This window comes from Lissotriton helveticus, chromosome 5_1 (assembly GCF_964261635.1).
Source record: "Lissotriton helveticus chromosome 5_1, aLisHel1.1, whole genome shotgun sequence".
Lineage (NCBI taxonomy): Eukaryota > Metazoa > Chordata > Amphibia > Caudata > Salamandridae > Lissotriton > Lissotriton helveticus.
In genome coordinates this window covers 1848662304-1848686984 of record NC_136065.1, presented here as the reverse complement: position 1 = coordinate 1848686984, position 24681 = coordinate 1848662304, and the positions used below count along the sequence as shown (strand labels likewise).

Sequence of the window (24681 nt, the reverse complement as noted above, 5' to 3'; positions counted from 1 at the left end):
AATATCTGTTGACACAGTTTAGGCTCAATTTGTTTTTCCGTTTGGTAACATTTCCAAGGAGACAAGATTGGTCTTCTTCAATTATCCGGTGCCCCTGTGATGGTATTTCTGAACAGTCCAATATTCATGTACTTTTGTTCTGTAAATTCTATGATCTACCACGCAAACGCTGGATTATTCCAATACTGTTATCTCAGGGCTTGTGGAGATGCCGCCCTGCCCTTTTGGCATTACAACATTTAGAAACAGTATCAAATGCCAAAAGTATAGCTATGTTTCTCAAAAGCTGCTTGAAAATTCGGTGTACCCATGATTAATTATAGTTCTAGTGTTTTATTTAAACTTTTTGGCTGGAATCCAAAGTTTCTTATAGCACATATGTTTGATACCATACAACTAGTCGGCGGTACCAAAACTTTTAAACCAAAGAACTGAAGTTAAAAAAGGCTTTATTTTGTTTACGTATTCAAACTGTTTAATACTATTTTTAATCTATTTCTATGACTGTGTATGAACTCATACATTATGTTTGTCGCTTTTATGATTGTATCCTGTTTTAAAATCAAATAAAGCTTTCTACTACTACTATACTACACTTCCCTGGCAATGTGAGATATATCGACGTGCAGATCTCATCACGGTGAATGGAATGGGTCACTACGAGTCTGAACAATGTCTTTTATAGCGCTGCATACAGCCGTTCGGAGAGCTATTCCGTTTGAGCTGCAAACAGCGCGTCATTATTTCCATATTTAAAGGCAAGTCATATACGGAAGTCGGCAGAGAGAGTGGGTGATACTGGCATTCAAACCCACGACCGTCAAGCCCATGATCGGAATACAACGGGTACCCGTGTAATTTTCGGAACCCTTTTGCCAACTGTAAAACACTTCGTATTACGTTCTTGTTATGTAGGATTTGCATCTTCCAATAGGAGGCCGTTATTTACGTCTAGTTGCGATTTCCACGGATCCTTTTGCAAACTAAACACGCAATAGTGTTACACGGAAGCGCTAAGATTTCTGAGCGCTTTACAAAAAAACAGTACAATAAAACAGATGCTAATCTCACGGAATCTTCTTCGGTCTGTGAAGCGACCTGGCCGATTGCAGGCTGTGCAGACAACTCTACACAATCGCATGGCGGCCGCGGGAGAGGTTGTGGCAGCTGACAAATTCAATGCTTGTGTGTTTTCGGAAAGGCTGCTGAAATGAGGAGTCCCCGTGCCAGCGACTAGTCTAGGGCAACATCTGGAGATATGATGAAATGTCCATGCATCTGAATGGCCAGCAGGGCTGGGGCAGAGCCAGTCGTGTGACAGGTATGCTGTGGGCTCGATGCCTCCTGAAAGGTTAGTGGATCTGAGTGAAAACTGGACAGCCAACTCAGTGGGTTGACGTATTGCTGTATCAATGATGTGGTAACCTGCAAAATCAACGATTTCAATCCCAGAGTTTCTGACTCAGCCCTCCATCCGTCTCAATATAATAGTAGTGCGTTACCATGAGTGGATGAGTGTGAGACTGAGCATATGCATTCATGAATGTATGGCTGAGTGATCACAAGGATGGTGAATGGTTGACTCAATTTATCAACAACCCGAATAACATCGCAAATAATAGCAGTTCAGCGAATTACCATTAAATAAAAGCTACACCTTGTTTCTAATGTGCATGAAATCAAGATGTGAAGGCACTCCATTCGCACTTGCCTTTTTGATTTTCAATCAGCATGAGATAGTTTCCACAGGTCACCATGCCATGTCCAACTGGATAGTGTGTGACTTTAGCTAGGTGCATGGCATCAGGCACCATTCAGACGTTAACGCTATTGGCATTTCCAAAGCTTGTTTTACTTTGTAAGGAGCCAGTTGCAGCTCAGAAAACCTTTGGGTGCAGCCTGCCTCAGCACATCCCCTTGGTTTCATTACAAATTATAACAAAAATAATTGCAAGATGGCCACCCGTCTGTCCATAAACTTGTTCCTGTGTAGGGGAACAGCTTGAAAGGTTTTTGCTATACTTAACCAAAAGAAAGTGAGGGTTGAATAAGTTGGTAGCTCGGCAGCCAGTGCCAGACCTATTGACCTTATCAATGCTTGTTATATGAGGGGTTGAAAAACACTGACTTGGAAATAATGGGCAAGTGAGGAAAAAGCTAGTTGTAAGTAGATATAAATACCATAATGGTTAATTATGAGCACTAAATTAAAGCACTGGAAACAATAGGTGATATTACCTCATTCGAGTGCTCATGCTTTTCAACCTCAGCATGATGAAATGCGGAGTCAAGCATTCACGAAGTAGGTTAAACGGTTAGTCTGGAAGTGCCAGACAGAGGAGGGACCTCAAAAAAGGATTTCCATCTTTTAAGCTGTAAATTACGTTCTTGTTGATAGACAAAACAACAAACGCGTATAATTATATTGATAAAGTAACTTAGTAAAAACAAAATGGTGACAAACGAGGCAAGCAAGGATCACCATGCCAAAAACCTCTGACACTATTATTACTCTGCGCCACAGCGGGCAGAACTTCTCGTCACCTTAAACTTGAAGAACGGGAGATTTGCGGGCGAAAAAGTTTCAAAAGCGGGTAGGTTTCACTTGAAAATACATTAGACTAAATTCATGTTTAAAAGGTGAAAAGAAAACCACGGGACAAATGGACAATTCAGAGTTTACAAACTGATGATATGACCTTCCGAAAAAAACAAGCATTAGCGGCAGCAATAGCGGCCGTGAAACTAAAATCGGCCGCGAAAGTAGCAGGGGAGTGGGAGGGAAGCGATGCGACAGGGGGCTGGGGAGGGGATCCCTTTGAAGTGTGATGCCAAGGCTCCAGCATATGGGGTGTAAAAAAGACTTTGAAGTCTGAAGCTCTCTGCATTGCTGTGGCGGGTCTGATGCGATGATGCGAGGCGGCTCGGGGAGCAAATGGCAAGCGCGTGCACGGGCACATGCACTCTGCGTAATCCGCCTGCCAAAGCCCCTTGGTCAACTTTCCTGATCCACCTCTATATGTCTCGAGCTGCAATGCTTGCGCATTGGCAGGTCTCGACCTAACGAGTGGCACAGAGGGCAGAAGGGCAAAAAAAACAAACGAGTGAAACAGAGGGTAAAAGGGCACAAAAAATGAGTGGAACAGAAGGCAAAAGGGGCACAAAAACGAGGGAAAAAACGAGTGACACAGAGGCAAAATAAAGAACACAGAAATACAAGGGCAGCTAAGAACAGAAGGCAGAAAGAGCAGAGGCACGGGGGCAGCGAGGGGAACAGAAGGGAAAACCGGGCAGAGACACGGCGGCAGCGAGGGGTACAGAAGGAAAGACCGGGCAGAGAGAGCACAGGGACAGCGAGGGGAAGAGAGGGAAGAAAAAGGGGCACGGACCACGTACAGGCAGCGGGGGGAAGACAGACAACAGCAGTCACAGACAAACAATGAAAATACAGGCAATTTAATCAAAGCAATAAAGAGGAGGATGAACAAACCTACCTACCACTGGCCACCAGGGATGAGGCGCAGGTGGTAGCCTGCGGGTGGTGGAGAGCCTCGAACTTCCTCAGCAGCGGCAGCTGGGGCAGGGACACACAGGCGGTGCTGTGCGAAGGGGGGAGCGACCTACCTGGTGGGGTCAAGGGTCGCTTAGTACCAAGGCTAAAGCAGCTACCCAATAGCGTATAAATACCCCACATAGGGTGTCAACCCCTGCGAGGGGAGTCCCCTTGGGCACACCACACATTCAGAGGAAAGAAAGGAAAACCGAACCAGCCGTCTGGCTGCACTGAACAAATACTGAGATGGCAGAACAACCGACTACACCATCCGGGCCCCATGCAAAGAACCCAGGACACTTTTGAAATTAATTAACAAGGCAAAATTGCCGATACAGAGAAAAAACACTTTAAGACAGATAGTCGTGCTGCAAAAGTCATGGCAGCCCAGACATGAGGCGGGAGACTGCTGAATCGGAGTGGCTGTGTAAAAGGTCCACTCCATCGAATGGCAGATCTCTAAGAGCATCCCGAACATTGTCCAGGAAACGTCTGTTACTCAGCCAAGCACTGCGGAGTAAAGCCACAGACCGAGCAAGAGCTCGTCTCACCGAGTCAGTGGCGTCAAGGGAAGAGCGGAGGGAAAATTGTGCCATTCCCCTGCCATCATGCAGAAGGCCGATCAAGTCAACCCGCAGGCCTTCTGGAAGTGAAGGAAGAAAGTCCTCTACTACTGGCAGAGGCGAAAAGCTGGCGACCACGTGTCAAACCAACTAGATTCGCTGGTGGGAGGCAACAGAGGCAGGGCGGAGGAAGACTAAGTCAAAGGCCGCCTGAACTAATTGACCCTTAGCCCTAGGGTGAAGGGACAGAGCGGATCATTTGGGGCAGGACGGTGTCGACGTTCAATGGCCCGATCAACAGGGTCACCAGAGGAAGGCCTCGCCCATGTGCTAAGCATGATGTCAAACAAAGATGCCCCAAGGGGCAGCAAAGGCTCCACTTCAACCGGCTCAATCCAACAAGGGATCAGAAGGCAGAGAAACCACAGGGGGCTGAAAACGAAGAATAGCTGCCGCCCTGTGAATAGCCCGTGCGTAAGCAGAACTAGTCTCAGTTGCCATCCGGGGAGGCGATATTAACCCATCACTAGGAAATTGGTGCAGACTAACCCGTCCACTAGACCGCAAAAGCGGAAGAGTCGGAGGCTGAGCCAGAGACCAGGCCACACAAGGTACCTGCATCATGGGCAGAAACGGCCTGAGATTAGGGAAGTCCAGAGGAGCGTCAACCTGTGGCATAAGAGGAGGCATAGGCGCCGGCACCGATGTCGATCGACACCGTGTGGGAGTCGCATCGACGTCTGAGGAGTCGGGTGGGATATCAACCTCCTGAAATAGAGGAGACGTGTACGTGGGCACCGGCGTCAACGAGCCAGTCGTCTGTACGTCGACAACCTCCAAAGGAGACTCAGGCTAGGCGCCGTCTGACGTCGACCCCACTGCAACATGTGGGGAACAGGGCGTCGAGCTCGGCGCCGCCTCCGACTTCAGCGCAGGAAGCTGCTCAGGGCTATGCAGAGACTGACAGAGTGGGCTGGACTGGCGACTGGGAGGACCCACTGGGCCATGTCCCGTTGGCGCCGTATCAGCTCTAGACCCGGAGTCGATGCACACAGCCGATGCCGAGGGCGAATCCACCGGTGAGGACCCAACATGAGTGCCTTCCACCTCTATGGGACCAGAAGGCGCACCTGGGAGAGGGTGTGACCCAAAGTAAGAGTGGAATGCTTTAGAATAAGCATCCATTTGGGTTTGTGTCGCTCCAGCACCCGGAAAGGGGGGTACGAAGGAGACGACAGCCAGACGCCTGTTCCCGGCAGGGAGCGTGCCAGCGCCACAGGTTTGGGAGGAAGACTTCCTGGATTTATGCTTGTGTTTACCCGCCTCCGAATTACGTCTGTGGGAACGACCTCGGGAGTGGGCTCAAACCCAAGAGGGAGAGCGGCAACGTGAAGGTGCAGGACCGGACAGCCGTGAGGCCAGCAATTTCATACGACGCTCCCGTAAGGAATTTGGTTTCTTCCGCTGACAATCGTTGCACTCTTTGGAGTTGTGGTGCACCCTGAGGCACCACATACAGATGGTGTGTGGGTCCGTTACGACATCTGACGTGCACAGGTCTCACACTATTTAAAGACCGAAGGTATTGCACACTGTTCTGGGACGCCGAAGACGTCGAGAAGACGCGAAAAACAGGTCAAGCAACTGCTGTTTTTCCAGGATCCGCGTTGGGACGCGGAAAAGGACAAATCTGATGTCTGCGCGCCGGGAGGGGCATATATGGCTCGGCTGACATCACGTCCGTAGATGCCTTCAGGGCGAAGCCGTGCGGCGCAGCCCCTGGCGCGCAAGGTGCTGCTGCGGAAAGTTTTCTGGATCCAGTCTTCCGCCTGGGGATATTCTAAGTTAAGGAATGTGTGGCTAGACGTCTCTATCGGATGTAGCAATTTTAGGGAACAGAACATTTGACAACACACACCTAGTGACATCACCGGGTAAACTTCGGTGGATATCATCTGAACAACCCAATGCCCTTCAAGACACCATAAGACATAATATCACTCGTAACAGCCACAACAGATATGAGAACACTGGGAATTACTTTGTAACACACTGTGGGAGAACAGCAAAGCAAACGTACGCAATACAGAATATCAGGCATGACAGTTTAACACAGAGTGGTACTCAAACAATTAAAGAGATGATGGTATAAGGCTTAACCTGCTTAAACATCAGATATGATGGCAAAGTGACCGGACAACACATACATGATCTCTTATACTACATATTATAGAAGCACATGTGATGGATGTCACTTTTGGAGAGCACAAGTCAGCAGCACTCCTACACACATGCATGCACTTGGCGGTGAACCTTACACAAGAGCAATATCTTCATTCACTTCTCTATCAGTCATGAAGTTTGTTCTTACCAGTGTGCGTTTTCATATGTTCATCAAAATACTGCTTCATGTTGAAGTCTTTGCCGCACCATTGGCACATGAACTGCTTGTGTCCGATGTGAATGCTCATGTGTGAGCGGAGCTGGTACTTGTACTGAAATCGCTCGTCACAATTCTGAGAGGAGGGAATTGTAGCATTAGTGGTTTTACTAGAAAACAATATTGCAAACAAATGTCTACAACTTCAAATTTCATATTGTACTTGAATGCTGTACTACCTACCAATACAATAAGCTGCATCATAAATGCACTCTATCACCTTTGAAAGTGCATAGTGTTGATCTGTCACATTCTTTGGAAAACGGAATGCCCTGTACATACACACCCCACTGACATTTTAAATTCCGATTTCTTCAATATCCCAATATACGAATAACGTATGCAGAAACCACAGTAGTGTGAATAGCAAACTAACAATTCACTCCTAAAGCATTTGCAGATATTAATCTTAGATCTCTAGTTTGGGAAAACATGCAAAAGAGAAAAGGCAAGGTTGGAATGGTAAATACATTTACAAAACAGACAACTTCTCTTCTTAAAATACCCAAGGTGAATAACTTATTTCAAATAAACTGAGGAGGGCACCCAGATCTCTTTCTTGCAGCCTCGGTCCTTCGAGGCAGATAACCTAAGCATCGTCTGTAATCGAATGTAGATGAAAGGTCGAACTTGTTTGATTAGAACTGGGTCAGAGGAACATTTTGTCTGCCTCGAGAGGGGGAGTGCATTACAGCCTGTACCCGAAAGGCCTTGACAAGCATTGGCAACATGCATTTTCGTTGCGCTAATGTGACAAGGCTACAACAGTGTTCAGCAAGGCTTTCTTTAGCTGACGTAGACGACTTAAAAAATTATACAATTCTACTCTTAAAGTACAGCTACATTCATTATTTAAACATCCTAAAAAGATTAGGATAACTTCATTAAGAACGCTCAATGCCCACGTAGGTACTTTTGTAATTTCAATTTGATTTTAGATCTAGAAGCATTACAAACATGAATATAGGTATATTACCTCACCTAAATGGACTGTGTTAATTGATTTTGGCAGGACCCAAGGCTACGATTATATGTTTTATTACGTAATAGTCCATTACTCATTTTTTTACAAAACACTCCACTTCCAGGACATATATGGAAAGCACGTTAGTCAAAAATAACTACAAACCCTGTTGTATCAGCCAATTCTGTCCATTACAATAAAATATCAATCACTAGGCTCCTATATTAGATTAGGCCTTCCTGTTTTATTGCTGCTAGTAAAAGCCAGTTAAGTACCTTTTTATTTTTCACCTCTAATGTGGTATTGTGAAAATGCTTAATCACTTGCAGGGATGTGCATGTAGGGAAACATTTACGCCATGTTTAATGCAGTGACAGTCTGGTTTATCAGGATTGCTTGCCTGCAAGGCATTTGAGGGTTTGTAGGAATGAAAATGGTAATCATTCAAATTCTCACCACCTCATGCCCCATCACCCTTTTCTTGGACTGCCCGACATCCTTGGTACTCATGCAACGGGAGAAAAGTAAACAGAGAAAGACGTGTGGTGAGGGAGCGGGCATTTCAACTGAAGACGTCCTGCTGAGTTCACCACTCACATGGGTATCCAAATGAGATAGGCTAAGTGGCCAGTAAAGAACATTGTTCTCCCCCAAAAAATGGATATACTGGTTTGCGATCCACGGGTTACTTATGAGCCAAGTCAGAATGCAAAGAATTGCTAGTCAGAATGTTTTTGACATGTTCTTTGACAAGGTGTAGTACCAACTGCACATAGAAAGGCATAGTAACAGTAGTGAAGGGCGGAATAACAGTGTAGACAACTCCAGTTCAGGAAATTAGTTTCATATGGATGAGAAGGATCTTTCCACCTATAACGTGGGTCCACTTTTGCAGGGATCACGTTCTGTTTAATGAAAAAATTAAAAGCTGCACTACTTCAAACAACAGAACCCATAAACAGAAATCTAGAAATAACGTCAGGTACATGAATAAACAATTACTGGCAATTTCAACAGATCTGACCATTATGTGTAACTACATATACACGCAGGCCTGCATTGAAGTGCACAGACTTTTTGTGCTGTGATTGGGAATTAGTTCAGGGCGCCCAAAGCAGCCGAGTATTACTATGGTTCAAAAGGGTCAAATTGAGCCTTTTAACTTGAGCCACCTTAGTACTGTAACCTAAACAACACCCTTTAGCACTTGACCCTCAGAAAGCGAGCTCAGAACAGTGTTACTCAGTGATGTGGTGTGGCTGGCAATCCAGTTGAGACTATTCCTCAATAATAGGACCACACCAGCTAGTATTTTTACTTTAAAAATAAAGTACTTTATTCCTTACACAGCTAAATACTACACATCTTCCAGTAATCAATAAGCCACAGTATATAGGTGTTGACAAAAAGTTATGAATCAATAAACAACTGCCTATACAGTCTTCAGAAAGAGAACTTATCAATAAACCACCCCATATAGAGACCGTTTGACAGTTTTTTTTGATTCAGCTAAGTGCGAGGACAGTATTCTGTCTCAATGCTCAAAACTATTATTTTGTGTGCCCCTCACGACCTCAAAACTGTGCTCTGTAATATCAAACCATAATGGGAGGGCTCAGTGAAGAGGAATGACTGCTTTGTACACCGAGGCGAACATGAAAAATCTTCAGAGGCATACCCTGCGGTGGCACATGCTTGCCAGAGCCAAGAAGAGACATGTCCACCCAAAAACGGTAACTATGTAGCCCTGAAGCATTCCACACAAGTTCCACTGTACTGGCCTGGAATGTCTTTCCATTCATGCCAATGAAGTTATGCGGTTATTTCAGATCCATCAGGCACAGGCACTATCTACTTTATGAAAATTAAAATTAAATGAAAAATAAAAATACTCGCCAGTCGTTTGTGTGACTGAGCAGTGACTCATTGGCTGAGCAGGGAGCAAACTTGCAGATTATAATAGCAATTTAGAGCCCAAGATGCCCGTACTTCGACATGTGGTACCCGTAAATCCCATGGTGCGTCCTGAGATGTTCTGCCTACCCAAGGAGTTCAGAAGGGATGGAAAAACTAGGGCACCCCAAGCAGCACGGGCACGGCTGGATGTTTCCATGCCCATGAGCTCTAACGCCTGGCTGCTAGGTTCGGGGTAAGCTCTGGTCTCGGTCACGCTTAAGAGTGTCCGTGTGTCATCTTATGACAGTATCGGGCAGCTGTCAGCATCGCTGCACTTCACAAGCCTGGGTGGCTATGAATCAAAACTAATTAAACAAAGGAGGGCAGCACGGCACATTCAGAGACAAGTCAAGGAATCGTACTCCTTTAAAGGCACACCACTTTAACACATCCGGACACACTCTTTTTATCCGTTATACTGACGCGCTTTCCGCATCCATGTCCGGGTAGGTAAAAGGAATTGAAGCATTAACAATGCATGCTCCTTGTGCTGACAGATGCAAAACAAACTGCCTTTTTAGGGAGAAACAAAATCAAAGGGATCCAAAAAGAGGAATACCAGTTTGGGGGAAACAAGATATGGGAGACGGGAAAGCAAGCTAGAAACCCCATTCACTTACAAAGAGTGCTAAAAGCACAAGAAACAAGCACTGCCAAAGCCAAATAGGTCGCATCTTTATAATGCGAGAGGCAAACTATTGTCTATGCCAACGGTATTTTGAAACTTTACATCGCATTTAAGATTTCCAAACTTTAAATTAACTTATTTTTTAACTACTTTCACGCACAACAATCTGAAAATAGTGTATAAAGATTAAGGAAGTGCAAGACTTAAGTAAAACGCTTGACAAGCTCTAATTTACTATCTACAGGACTCAGAGCTATTTGGTCATCAGCAGTCCTCAGCAGTGGACCAGAGACAAGATTTTTGGGCTTCCAGGATAAGAGACAACCTCTATACAGTCATGTTAAGCACACCTTCAGCCTCAAACGCCAGCTGAATGCAGCCCACTTCTCCACTAGCACCACAAAACCCTGTGTGCCAAGACTTGTGCATCATGCAAAATGTGGAATGTTGGAAATAAAACAACCCTTGAAGTCGGCTATTAAGTCATAGCCTGGCAAATTAATGTGTTGATGTACTTATATAGACAAGCTGAGGGGAGGGTCGCCTGGGGAGCAACATAGTACACGAAGGTGCGAATACCGGAGAGGGGTGCGCGGGGTGGGTAGAGCAGGCAGCACATTAGGAGAGTGTCAGAAGAAAAGGTAGTTCCCTGAATTAGAGAAGGGGGAAAATTACAATTCATCCAATCAACAGGCCGGTAAAAAGGCTATTCTTCAGGGGAAAGGCAAGAGGAAATAAAGCCAATGAATAAGAAGCAAAAAACTGACAAGAACGTTCTAAGCACACTACACAGCTTTGTTAGGTATGGTCCATAAGAGGTCTTTGAAAGCCAAAAGCTGTTACCTAAAAAGTAGTTCCCTGAAACGAAAGCACTGGATGGATACAGGTAGTCCAATCAAAATGTTAGTAAAGAAACTATGCTCCAGGAGAAGGACAAACAAAAAGAGGGGGGAACGCATTTGAATAAGAATGCAAGCCAATCTCGAAGTTCACTCCATAGAACCACTCCACCTACAGGCTGGAAAGCACCCAATTTACTAGTTGCTCTTATCTCCACTTCCTGTAAGTGGAATGGGGAGGAAGGGAGTCGGACGATTGCTGTCTGCCACCCAGGTGGCGATAGATGCCTGGCGGGGTCCACTAGTTGTATTGGCTGGGGTGGTAGGATGACAAGAGATGACCACTCTGGGAGACCTTGCGTATAGGAGATGTCCTTGAGTGGGGGCGAGCTGGTGCCGTTTGCATCTCTCCGGCATGATTACTTGATGCACTACAACCAATTTCTGAAATATGCCCAGCTGCGATGCGGCTGGCAGGTGAGGGCATAGAGACACTGGACTTACCTGAATTCGTCCCACTGGAGGAACGGCTGCTCCTAGAAAGAGCCACATGCCAGACAGACTGGCCAAATTGAGGGAGTTGCCTGGCAATTCAAACACACTGGTCACAGGTGGTGAGAGAACTGTGTCGGCTGATGGGCGAAACCATTCCTCTTAAGCCCAAATATATCCTGTTAGGACAGCCGGGAGATGTTGACGTCCCCAGGATGCAACTCCTTTTTGTAATTTGGGATTGGTGGTGGCCAAGCAAAATGTGGCACAGTATTGGGGGAGGTGCCTGAAGCACCAAGACTGCAGGAATGGAAGAGAGGGATGGACCTATATATGGTGGTGAGAGGGTCACATACAACAGTAGGGGGTGCCTGTGAAAATTTCACAAGGTTTGGGTGTGGGAGGGGGGGTGTTCTGAGACGCTAGGATATCCACCTGGCATCGGGTGCTGTGGCTCCCTTGACAAGAAAGAATTGTTGCATTATGCGTAGGAGCGTTGCTGTAACCATCATTGTAATTTCTCCTATCCTTGGAAATGTCCTGGTATTGCCTCATAGTTGAACAGGTGGATGTGAGTGAATGCATATCTCCTTTACAGGTTAGTATTTACCTTTGGGTGCAGGTTTAGCACCTTTATGCAATGTTTGCTGCATTATCTATGGAACAAAAAAAAAGTTATTTAAAAAAACAAATGCAAGCCAATGAGTGCCAAGAAAGACAACCGATGATAAGTAATGGGCTGACTGAAAGCACCCAATGGATAGTGATACTGTAAACAGTTAAAGCAGTATGAAGGTGAAATACCCCCAAAAAACAAAGGCATCGGGATTGCCACTGATTCACTCCTGAATCCAAGCACCATATGGAGGCCCGGAGGTGGAAGAAAATGTGCAGCAAGACTTAGGCCCTCATTACGATGGTGGTCGGACGAGCATCCGACCGACAATGTCTTGGCGCTCCCACCTGATCGGTTACAATAGGACTGAGTTTTTCTACAGCGTCTTGTGCTGCGGCCTTTTCCTGGGCCGCAGCACATGCCACTGTAGAACAAGCATTGGAAATGCAATAGATCTCGGATTTATTTGAGTTAGAGCTAATGTCATTGTAAATGGCAATGTCTTTTAGCCATGTGTTATGGAGTGTATGCATGTGGCGTGTAGTGGAATTATGTGGGTTGGATTGGAATTGTAGCAATGGTGGCATGCTGCGCTTTAGATGAATATGTTTAAAAGTAAAGTGCACCATACTGCGATTGCTACAATAGTTAATTGTGGATGCGTTAACAATTGATGTGTGCACTGATGGCTGGTGGTGTGTGTGCCTGGTGGAAGCGTGTACTGCCGGCTGGAGGTGTGTGTGCCTGGTGGAAGCGTGCACTGGCGGCTGGTGGTGTGTGTGCCTGGTAAAAGCGTGCACAGACGGCTGGTGGTGTGTGTGCCTGGTGAAAGCATGCATTGACGGCTGGTGTTGTGTGTGTCTGGTGAAAGTGTGCACTGATGGCTGGTGGTGTGTGTGTGTTTGGTGAAAGCATGCACTGACGTCTGGTGGTGTGTGCTTAGTGGAAGCCTGCACTGACGGCTGGTGGTGTTTGTGCCCGGTGAAAGCGTGCACTGACGGCTGGTGGCGTTTGTGCCCGGTGAAAGCGTGCACTGACGGCTGGTGGTGTTTGTGCCCGGTGAAAGCGTGCACTGACGGTGTGGTTTTGTGTGTGGTTGCGTGTGTGCGTGTGTGGTTGCGTGTGTGTGGTTGCGTGTGTGGTGGCGAGTGTGTGGAGGCGAGTGTGTGGAGGCGAGTGCGTGTAGTCTTATGTGTGTGGTCTTATGTGTGTATTGTTATGTGTGTGGTGTTATGTGCGTTTGTTTGGTGGACTTAGTTCGAGTTTTCGTACCCTGCACACTCACACACTGCCCCTACACACACACACTGCTCACCCTACACACACACTGCTCACCCTGCACACTGCTCACCCTGCACACTCACACAATGTTCACCCTGCACACTCTCACGCTGCTGACCCTGCACACTCACACGCTGCTCACCCTGCACACTCACACGCTGCTCACCCTGCACACTCACACAATGTTCACCCTGCACACTCACACAATGTTCACCCTGCACACTCACACAATGTTCACCCTGCACACTCACACAATGTCCACCCTGCACACTCACACAATGTTCACCCTGCACACTCACACAATGTTCACCCTGCACACTCACACAATGTTCACCCTGCACACTCACACAATGTTCACCCTGTGCACACACACAATGTTCACCCTGCACACTCACACACTGCTCACCCTAGACACTCACACACTGCTCACCCTACACACTCACACAATGTTAACCCTGCACGCTCACACACTGTTAACCCTGCATACTTACACACTGCTCACCCTGGATGCTCACACACTGCTCACCCTAACAACTCACACACTGTTCACCCTACGTAATGCGAAAAGACCTAGCTCTGCCCTTTGACCTGTGTTGTAATCGTACAGTAGGTTGTGAGAAGTTGCGCTTGATTGGTTGGGGCGTCCCCTCCTTGCTGCTCCCCTCACAGAGGGCCGGCTGCCTCCATGTAGCTCCCAAGGCATGTGTTCAGCTTTTCTTTGTTTTAGCTCCAGTGTGTCAGTGCACCGTGTAAGCGCACAAGCATACCCTGCTCTCTCTGGAACACTCACTCTGCTGTCACTCCCACTCTGCTGAGTGAGTCTCTCTCCCTCTGCTGAGTCTCTCTCCCTCTGCTGAGTCTCTCCCCCTCTGCTGAGTCATCACTCCCCCTCTGCTGAGTCATCACTCCCCCTCTGCTGAGTCATCACTCCCCCTCTGCTGAGTCATCACTCCCCCTCTGCTGAGTCACTCCCCCTCTGCTGAGTCACTCCCCCTCTGCTGAGTCACTCCCCCTCTGCTGAGTCACTCTACAGAGTTACTCCCACTCTGCAAAGTCACTCTGCAGAGTCACTCCCACTCTGCTGAGTCACTCTGCTGTCACTCCTACTCTTCTGAGTCTCTCTCACTCTGCTGTCACTCTTACTCTGCTGTCACTTACACATGTTCCATATCAAACTGCTTGTGATGTCACAGCGACTGACATACTTGGCAGAATCATGTGTGCAATTAGGAGACACTGAGGAATAAGAGATAAGGTCATTGAGGGAATACCTTTAAAAGGTATTTTAAAAGATATCAGTGAAAGAGTAAGAAACTGAGGTTATTAAAGGAATGTCAGTAGGAGGCTTGACTCACAAACAAGCATTTTACGGCATTTAAGAAATCATTTGTGTACAACAGAACGATGTAAGCAACAAGAGGTTGAGTGATTTGAGGCACTAAAGTGCTGATGTACTACTACTCAAACATGGCGTATAACCTTCAGTCCTGCCTGCACTGGACATTGGTCTTCTGATTCCCACACTTTGCACCCTGTTTGCCGATGCTGGCGCCCTCATTAACTTGGCTCCATCTTGTAATTGAGCCCCCAACATCCTAGGCAGCCATGTCTTGAAACCTTTGTACCATGCTGTGGGCCTACTACTGAGGCAGCACTCATGGAAAGGAATGCTGGGTAACTAGTTTATTCAGTACTCACGGCTTACCTTTTATGCATCGATCAGTCACCTGCCCAGTTATTTATTAATGTACTGAATATTTCGTAGATGATGTACTCTGCTCGTTGTTTGGTTCACTTTGACTGGGAGACCGTTATGAAAACATGTGACACAGAACATGAGCTTTACATGTGTCTTAACCTTCAGCACATAACTAGAACGAGTTATGGCAAAACGAAGCGTACTTATGAGCAATCTGGAGTTGATAGGAGTAGCATTTACATTTACTGGTGCAGGATTTGTGAATGAGTTTCTCTCCTGTGTCAGCTGTCAGTGCACTGGTCTGTCTGAGACCTCTCCTGATCTCTTACATGCTAGTCTGTTGCCTCCGCATGACGTGCGTCCTCAGTAGTTTACTCTCGGGGTGAACTTTCAACCCACCCCTTGCACCCCGGGAGCCATCCACCGAGTGAATAGTGATGCTCTGACAGGTGAATGTTGTACCTTTCTGCTGGATCTGCACTCTTTAAGAAAGGCCTGGTTTGCAGAATAAAGCATTGCGTCATTTTGCCGGAATTCTAAACTTTTCCATTTAAAGGGCCACGCAGGGTATATTTAGGTTGTATCAGTGAGCGGCTGATTAGTATGAAACGTTTGCTAATTGCAGGTGTGTCACACGAGTGGTAATATGAAAACCTAGTACGCACACCACTTGCCACTGGAAGTCCTTATTTAAGGGACTAGTCAGCACTTTGAATTTAGAAATCGAATGCCTTTAATTGTTTTCGTGGCTAATGAGCTACTGACTGATATCTTATGTGTTACTGAACGTTTTACAAGCAGATTGCATTATATTTTAAAATAACCTGCAGTGCAGTCCTTCAGACAAAGTGCAGCGCTCCAGTGCTTAAAAGGGTTTTGCGCTTTGTAGCTCCTTAAAACAAATAGCTTACTTCAGTGTGTTTCCGGAACATTAGTGAGTGTGTTTATCGGAGGTGTACCATGATTTAAGCGCTTCAATGTTTGACAACAGTGGAACTGAGAAGTAGGGAAATAAGGAATATGCTACTTACCAGTATGCATCTGTTCTTGGCATAGAGGGCTGCAGAGTGGTACATTTATGAATAGATCGCCATCTGGTGTTGGGCTCGGATGATTTCACTTTGTTTTTCTTCTGGAGAAGTCTTTGTCGTCATCGACGACTCCTCCTCCGGGTGTTAGTGCGCATGGGCATCGGCTCCATCCTTAGATTGTTTTGCCATAGTAGGGTTAGATGGAGTAGTGTAGTAGAATACATAAAGATATGCCCATGTAAGTGTATCTAAATAAGATAATGTTGGGACAGACACAGGTTTCCGGGGAGGCAGGGAGGGCATGTACCACTCTGCAGCCCTCTATGCCAAGAACAGATGCATACTGGTAAGTAGCATATTCCGTTCGAGGCATATGGGCTGCAGATGGTACATTTATGAATAGATTATACAGCAGTTACCTCCCTAGCTGTGGTCACCCGTGTCTGTCGCAACTGTTTGAAATAGAGTTTTTAATACAGCTTGGCCCACTCTGGCTTGTTGTGTAGCCTGCACATCAACACAGTAGTGCTTTGTAAAGGTATGTGGTGTAGACCAAGTTGCTGCTCTACATATGTCATCTAGGGGAATGTTTCCTAAGAATGCCATAGATGCTCCTAGCTTACGTGTAGAATGAGCTCTAGGAGGAACAGTTAATGTTCTCTTTGCTTTTATGTAACATATTTGTATACATCTTACAATCCATCTAGTGATGCCTGCTTTAGAGATAGGATTGCCCTTATGTGTTGGGGAAAATGCTACAAATAGTTGTTTAGTTTTCCTGACATTTTGTGTCCTTTCTATGTAGTACAAAATGGCCCTTTTGACATCTAGTGTATGTAGGGCCCTTTCTGCTACCGTCTGTGGCTTTGGGAAAAAAGACTGGCAGTTCCACCGGTTGATTGATGTGAAATGCTGAAATTACTTTAGGCAAGAACTTTGGGTTTGTTCTAAGAACCACTTTATTCTGATGTAATTGTAGGAATGGTTCTTGTATTGTTAGTGCCTGTAATTCACTTACTCTCCTGAGTGAGGTAATGGCTATAAGAAAGGCCACCTTCCATGTAAGGAATTGTATTTCACACCTATGCATAGGTTCGAAAGGTGGTCCCATTAGTCTGGTGAGTACTACGTTGAGGTTCCAGACCGGTGAAGGTGGTAATCTTGGTGGAATGACTCTTTTAAGGCCTTCCATGAAGGCTTTTATCGCTGGCACTCTAAACAGGGATATGTGCTGCCTGTTTTGTAGGTACGCTGCTATAGCTGCTAGATGTACTCTGATAGATGTATACGCGAGATTACATTGCTGTAAGTGTAGTAAGTAGCAAATAATCTCCTTTGTTGATACGTCCAGAGGGTTAATATTATTAGTGGTACAGTATATAGCAAACCTCTTCCACTTAGCTGCGTAGCATGCTCTGGTGGTGGGACGTCGCGCTTGCTTAATTATTTCCATGCAATTTGGGGGTAGATCTAAGTACCCAAAGTCTAGGATTTCAGGAGCCAGATCGCTAGGATCAGTTGTGTGGGATCTGGGTGCATTATTTCTCCATGGTTCTGTGTAAGGTGCATGGGTAGAATTCTTAGCTTTTGGTGTGGCACTTGTGAGAGTTGTAAGAGCGTGGTGAACCACGGTTGTCGTGCCCACGTGGGTGCTACTAGCATCATGGTCATTGAGTGTTGTTGCAGCTTTCTGACCACTAATGGGATTAGTGGGAGAGGGGGAAAAGCGTATGCAAATTTGTTGGACCAATTTATCCATAACGCATTGCCCTGCGACAGGTGGTGTGGGTACCTGGACGCGAAGCTTTGGCATTTTGCGTTCTGATGAGTGGCAAAGAGGTCTATCTCTGGCTGTCCCCATCTTTGGAAGAATGGTTGCAGTATTTGTTGGTGCAGTTCCCATTCGTGTATTTGTTCCGACTGTCTGCTTAAGATGTCTGCTATCTGGTTTTGAACTCCTGGTAGGTGTTCTGCTAACAGATAGATGTTTTGAGGAATGGCCCATCTCCAAATTTCCTGCGCTAGTCTGGATAGTTGGAGAGAGTGCGTCCCCCCCTGTTTTTGAATATAATACATTGCTGTCATGTTGTCTGTTCTGATCAGGACTGCTTTGTTGGTAACATGCATTTGAAAGGCTTTCAATGCTAGAAACACTGCTAGTAGTTCTAGATGATTGATGTGCAGCCTTCTTTCCTGCACACTCCATCTTCCTTGTACTGTATATTTCTCCATATGCGCTCCCCATCCCGTGAGCGATGCGTCCGCTGTTATTGTCACCTGTGGAATTGGTTCTAGGAACGACCGCCCCTTGGCAATGTTTGTTGTGTTCCACCACTTCAGAGAGCGGTGTGTGCGGTCGTCTACCAACACCAGATCTGTAATCTGTCCTTGAGCCTGATTCCACTGTGTCGCTAAACATTCTTGTAGCGGACGCATTTGTAGTTTGGCATATGGTATTAGTAGTATGCAGGATGACATCATCCCTAATAGCTGCATGAACACTCGTGCCGTTAGTGAGTGTTGTGGCTGAAATCTTTGAATGATTGTAAGCATTGTCTGGATCCTGACTGGATTGGGGTATACTTTGACTTTTTCTGTGTCTATAGTAGCCCCTAAATATTGTTGAACCTTGCTTGGTTGCAGGTGTGACTTTGTGTAGTTCACAGTGAACCCTAGTTGGTGCAGCATGTGAATTGTCTTCTGTGTGTTCTGAAGACATTCTTCTTGTGACTTGGCCTTTATTAGCCAGTCGTCCAAGTATGGGAAGATATGTATTTGTTGTCTTCTTAGGTGGGCTGCAACCACTGCTAGGCATTTTGTGAATACCCTTGGTGCCGTCGTGACACCAAACGGAAGGACTTTGAACTGATAATGTTGTCCTTCTACCACAAACCTTAGATATTTCCTGTGGACTTTGTGAATCGGGATATGAAAGTAAGCGTCTTTTAGATCCAGTGTAGAAAGAAAGTCCCCTTTCTTCAGTAAAGGAAGTACTTGTTGGAGCGTGACCATGTGGAAATGTTCCGAATTTATGTATGCGTTGAGAGGTCTTAGGTCTAGTATTGGCCTCAGAGACCCGTCCTTTTTGGGAATTAGGAAGTATAGGGAGTATACTCCTGTTCCTTGTTGTTGCTTTGGAACCTTCTCTATGGCATGCTTTTGTAGCAGAGATAGTACTTCTTGTTTTAACAGTGTTAAGTGATCTTGTTTCATTGGACGCTGTTTGGGGGGATGTTTGGTGGGGTAGATGTGAGTTCCAGACAATAGCCATGTTGGATAATTTGTCTCACCCACCTGTCTGATGTGATGTTTTCCCAGACAGGTAGGAACTGTGATAGGCGTCCCCCGACCGGTGTTATATGGTCTGGGGGGAGCTGTATGAAGTCACTGCTTTGGGGTTGGAGAGTTGCGGTTGTTGTTGTTTCCGCGACCTCTACCCTTGTTGTTGTTACCTCTGTAACTACCTCTAGAATTACCTCTGGGTGATGTCGGTGTAAAAGAGGTTTGTTGCTGGCTTGTACCTGTATTTTTGGATCCTCCTCTATAGGTGGACCTACGAAAGGAACCTCTTTGGGTCAGCTGTTGCAATGCTCCCATTGATTTAGCCGTTTCCGTATCCTTTTTCATCTTTTCTAAGGCCTCATCTGTCCCTGTGCCGAAAAGTGTTTTCTCATCAAAAGGTTGGTTCAGTAATGAAGTTTGCACCTCTTGTTTGAACCCTGAAACCCTGAGCCATGCATGTCTCCTTAACATGACGCTTGTGTTTATGGATCTTGCTGCAGTGTCTGCCGCGTCTAGGGCGCACTTGATCGATGTGTTAGTAATTAACTTCCCTTCCTGTATGAGTTGATCTGCCCTCTTTTGATGTTCTTTAGGGAGATGTGTGATGAGTTTTTTCTAACTCATCATAATGCGCTCTGTCATACCTTGCAAGTAGTGCTTGTGTATTAGCTATGCGCCAGCTGTTTGCCGCTTGAGATGCTACTCTCTTGCCAGAGGCATCTATTAGTTTAGACTCTTTGTCAGGAGGTGGAGCTTCTCCTGTAGATAAAGAGTTTGCTCTCTTACGAGCGTTTGTGACCACTAGTGAGTCTAGAGGAATGTGTCCTTTGATGAATATTGGGTCTTTTGGAGCTGCCCCATATTTCTTATCAATTCTTGGGTTCAGTACCCTAGCCCTCACCGGGTCTTTGAATATCTCTGATGTGTGATTGAGAAGGCCCTTAAGCATTGGTAGTGTTCCTGATGTTCTTTGTGCAGCAGGTAGTGTTTCTAATAGGAAATCCTCTATTTGAGGTTCTGCATGTAGTTCTACCTTGTGGTATTTTGCTGCTCTATTAATGAGTTGCGCAAAACCAGTATTATCATCAGGAGGTGAAGGTTTTGACGGATACAATTCAGGGTCGTTATCGTTATCTGACCCTACATTGTACTGTTCCCATGGGTCTGCCTCCTCTGGGATTGTGTCTTCATCATCCCCAGGATGTTCTCCCTCCCCTGTGTCACTTTCTACGTCTGTTGTAGGTGTAGGTGTAGGTGTAGATGGTCGTGTGGGAGGAATAGTTGGCCTATTGTGAGGAGTAGGAGAAGAGGGTGTGTCTCTAGGTTGTGGGGAAGGGGGAGGAGTTGTATTTGTCCCCATTGTTCTCTTCTTCGGAGGAGTTTTGTCGTCCGATTGTTCATTTTTCCTCTTTTTAGGTAGTTCTGTGACTACCGTGCCAGTTTGTGGATCAATAAACAGAGTCTTTTGTTTAGGATCGGTTTTATATTCCTGTGTCGGTACCGCAGTTTTCGGGTCCGACAGGTGTTTTTTCTTCTGACTGTCCATTTGTATTTTCGGCACGGAGATTTTATTCGGATCCGATGTCTTCGGTGTCGAGGGTGTCTTCGGTGTCGAGGTTGTTTTCGACGTCGAATCGTGTTTCGGTGTCGACATGGACTGTTTCGACTTCGAGCTTTCCTTGATATGGAGCTTCAGTGTCGATGTCGGGGTGGGTCGTTTATCGGAACCACCATGATGGGAGACCGAGTGTTTCGGTTTCGTTGCCGGGCCCGAAGGCGGGGCGTCAGAAATTTTTTCCGTTGTCTGACCGGGCTCGAGGGCGGGGTCGACACCGTGCGGGGTCTGTTCTTTGGTAAAGGGACGTCGTCACTCAGTTTGTTGAACGTCGATTTCCTCGACGTCGGACTCGTCCGCTTCTGACCCCGCCTCGTCGCCCTCTTCTTCCTCCTCTTCTGGGTGCTGGTCCTCGAACAGCTCCGGGATTGCTTGTGACTGCATTCTCGATACCTCGTGTCTTCGGGCTCGACGGTTTCTAATCGTCGATTTTGAGGAAAATGCTGCACAGGCCTCACAGTCCCTGGATTCGTGTTCAGGGGACAAGCAGAGGTTGCCCACCTCGTGTAGGTCCTTGTGTGGGAACTTAGCACCACACGTTGGACATTTTTTGAATGGAGTCCTTTCCATGGACTCCGGGCTGGACTACGTCGAGCTGGTCTTCTCGTAGTCGTCGTTCTTCGAAACGCGTCGAGATGGAAGTGTAGTCGCGTTCGATAACAATACCGTCGAATTGGAAAGGGTTACGCGCCGAATATAACTTTCTTTATCGAAGTCGATCCGGAGCGCTTCGATCCTCATCCGAACCCGATGGCGGAAAAAAACAATCTAAGGATGGAGCCGATGCCCATGCGTACTAACACCCAGAGGAGGAGTCATCGATGACGACAAAGACTTCTCCAGAAGAAAAACAAAGTGCAATCATCCGAGCCCAACACCAGATGGCGATCTATTCATAAATGTACCATCTGCAGCCCATATGCCTCGAACAGTGATTTTCAAGAATAACACAGGTCGGATACGTAAAAGAACCTAGAGGTAGAACGTTCATTCCTCTGTCCCATTGAGCTGACAACAAAAACAAGAGACCAAATACATTGCATTTATTTGTTCGTGGTGTAAATTTCTCCATGGAAGCTGTATAAAAGTGAACGCCGAGCCGACGGGAGGTGGGGGGGTTGGTTAGGGGGGATGGAGGTAAAGTGAAAGCACGCGATGGGGAAAGCGGAGACACGGAGAAGAGGCGCTGACAGGGAGAGCTTCGCCGTGAAATGGATCCAAAAAAATTAAAAAAACTCGAGAGTGGGGCGCGCGCGCGCACGCCACTGCGAGCATATGTCTTCAATTATCGCGGCCATGACGCGATAATTGAAGATATATGGCCTTTGGTGCGCGTAACAGACACCAATAGGCCATGGGCGGAGCTATGCGACCGCCCATGGCCTATTGCCTGTTCTGTTTTAAAAATACTAGCATGCAAAGGCCAATGAAAATGGACCTAGGAAATAACACGCACGAGCTGCGTGGAATTCCTAGGTCCATTTTCAAAACCCCAGGAAAAGGACACTGGCTACGCCACACTGCTTCCGCAGTGTACGCTAGGCCCGAGACCTAAAAAGGCACTTGTGCACACCCATGCATTGTGTTCCAGGGCACTACATTTGCCCCCCAGGCCACTTTGTAGTGGCCTTCGGGGGCCTTGTTTGGGCCCCCAAAGTCCGTTTTGGTCTGCTTATTCATGGCATTGGGACTGCCCTGAACAGGCAGTTGGAAAGGGATACCCAAATCCCTACCGTGAGACCTGCGCAGGGAGCGCCTCCATTGTAGGGTTCGGAATCCAACCGCCACCATAACGGGATTTTTGATCCTGTCGGAGGCGGCGGTCCTACCGAGCTCTGCGGTCTGAGTGGCTGCACTCCAATGTAGCGGTCGGACTGCTCTGGATGGCGGGAAGATTGCCACCATTGCCATCGTAATACCAAAGATTTAATTTCATCAATGTAACATTTCTATAACAGCAGCAGCTCAGTGAAATCAATATTGATAAAATGTGTCTGACACAGGCCTTCCAATGTTGTTGGTTTTGCAGCCCAGTGGAAATGATCACCGTATGCAGGCAGTGCCAGCACCAGCAAAATGAGTGCAGAATAGGAAGGCATAATGGGACACAGAAATACTGGAAAAAGTATTGCTGGTACTTAACCAGCAAGAACCAAAGCAAGCCTTCCCGCTTATATCGGACTCTTGTTTACAACTGTGGCAGCTGTGGTTGGGTCTAACAGGGTGCAGACTATGCCCCAATCACTAAACCCCTTACAGAACAAGCATTTTCAATGCAAGAGGTCTCGCAAGCGGCACATAAACATGCACTTTGTACTTCTAGTTGTTGCTTACGAGAAGCAACGTTGGCAGCAACTGAGCCTCTTTTACTGACTGGCTGTAAGCAGGGACTATATACAAAGAGCATGGTAATGCACCGCTTGCAGAGTTTCAAAACACATAAATAAAAGTCATTGTCATTTAAAATGCCAATAGCTAAAATTCTGGCAAATGCGAGACCTATTGCATTGCAAATGCTTGTTCTGAGTGGGGTCAGTATGCCACTCTCTTTACTGACAGAAAAAAAGTTGTGTTCAGGACTAATAATTAACAATAAAATCGTATTATGCCACAACTGTCAGCAGACCAAAACATGGACAATAGTCCCTCATTGGCAAACGTTGTCAAAAAAGGACATGTTCTGTGCCCCCTTCTAGGTCAAAAACCCATTCTAGACCTTGGCATTACCATGGACAGGCCTTTGCACAGAACGTAAACTAGATGAACATGTTAGCTGGACTGGTAAAAAAGTCAGGATGCCAGTTTCACATAAAGGTTAGGTCATTCAGTGAAAGGATGTTTTTGTATTTATGCTGAAAGAGCTATTCCCGCCCTAACTGATAGAAGCATGAATCTAAAATGTAAGGATTTTAATTTGTTACTCTCAAATCACTCAAAATATCAAGGACAAGCATTAGCTCACTAAGCCATCTTTTATTAATATTTCATTTGACATGATTACAAGTGGATATTAAATGAGGAGCATACTCCTCATACTGTACTTGGTCACAAACTATTCCTTTGATTTGGATTTAGTCCGACTGAATGAAGTTGACAAGGAATGCCACACAACTGTCAATTATTATTATTATTATTAGGGAGATTTATAGAGCGCCTGGTTACGCGCACCGGCGTGTCCCCGCGCTATGATAAGTGAAAGTAAACAGTCGAAGCCACCCTCAAAGTCGCCTACCTCCCGTATAAGTGAGTTTTAAGATTTTTTCTGAAAATGGACTCTGAAGGCTCCAAGCGTAACTCCAAAGGTAGGGCATTCCAATGCTTGGCGGCCAGATATCTAAAAGACCTCCCCCCCATTCGGGCCTTCTTTATTTTTGGAACCTTCAGTAACCCTGTACGGGAGGAGCGTAGATCACGCAAAGGCTCATAGCGAGACACTCAAACCGGATTTTGATGTGATCTGAACAAGATTTCCCATTGCCAATTTTTGTACCCACACAAGTTCCTGAATTGAGCCAAATTCAGAACTAGAAAAGAACCTAATCCTTAGACAAACCTACTCTAGAAACAAAACATTTGCTGTTGATATCGACCAATGTGGTCCAACTTTCCATCTTGACTGAATTCATACTGTTTCAGCGAATGCTGTGCTGGTGGTTCAGTGATATTTCAGTAACATTCAGAAGCTGAAATGAGTTCCTCGACAACACAGGAGAAACATTCAA

The 24681-nt window shown here is 46.2% G+C and overlaps 1 protein-coding gene across 4 annotated transcripts in view; it reads right to left on the bottom strand.

Annotated features, from left to right (window-relative positions):
* Positions 1-24681, bottom strand: part of ZNF652 (zinc finger protein 652) — a 529699-nt gene that overhangs the window by 81091 nt on the left and 423927 nt on the right. For all 4 annotated transcript variants that reach the window (XM_078645279.1, XM_078645277.1, XM_078645278.1 and 1 more), the window contains one exon: positions 6488-6632. In XM_078645279.1, coding sequence (XP_078501405.1) covers positions 6488-6632 — 145 coding nt within the window. The remainder of the gene's footprint in view (positions 1-6487; positions 6633-24681) is intronic.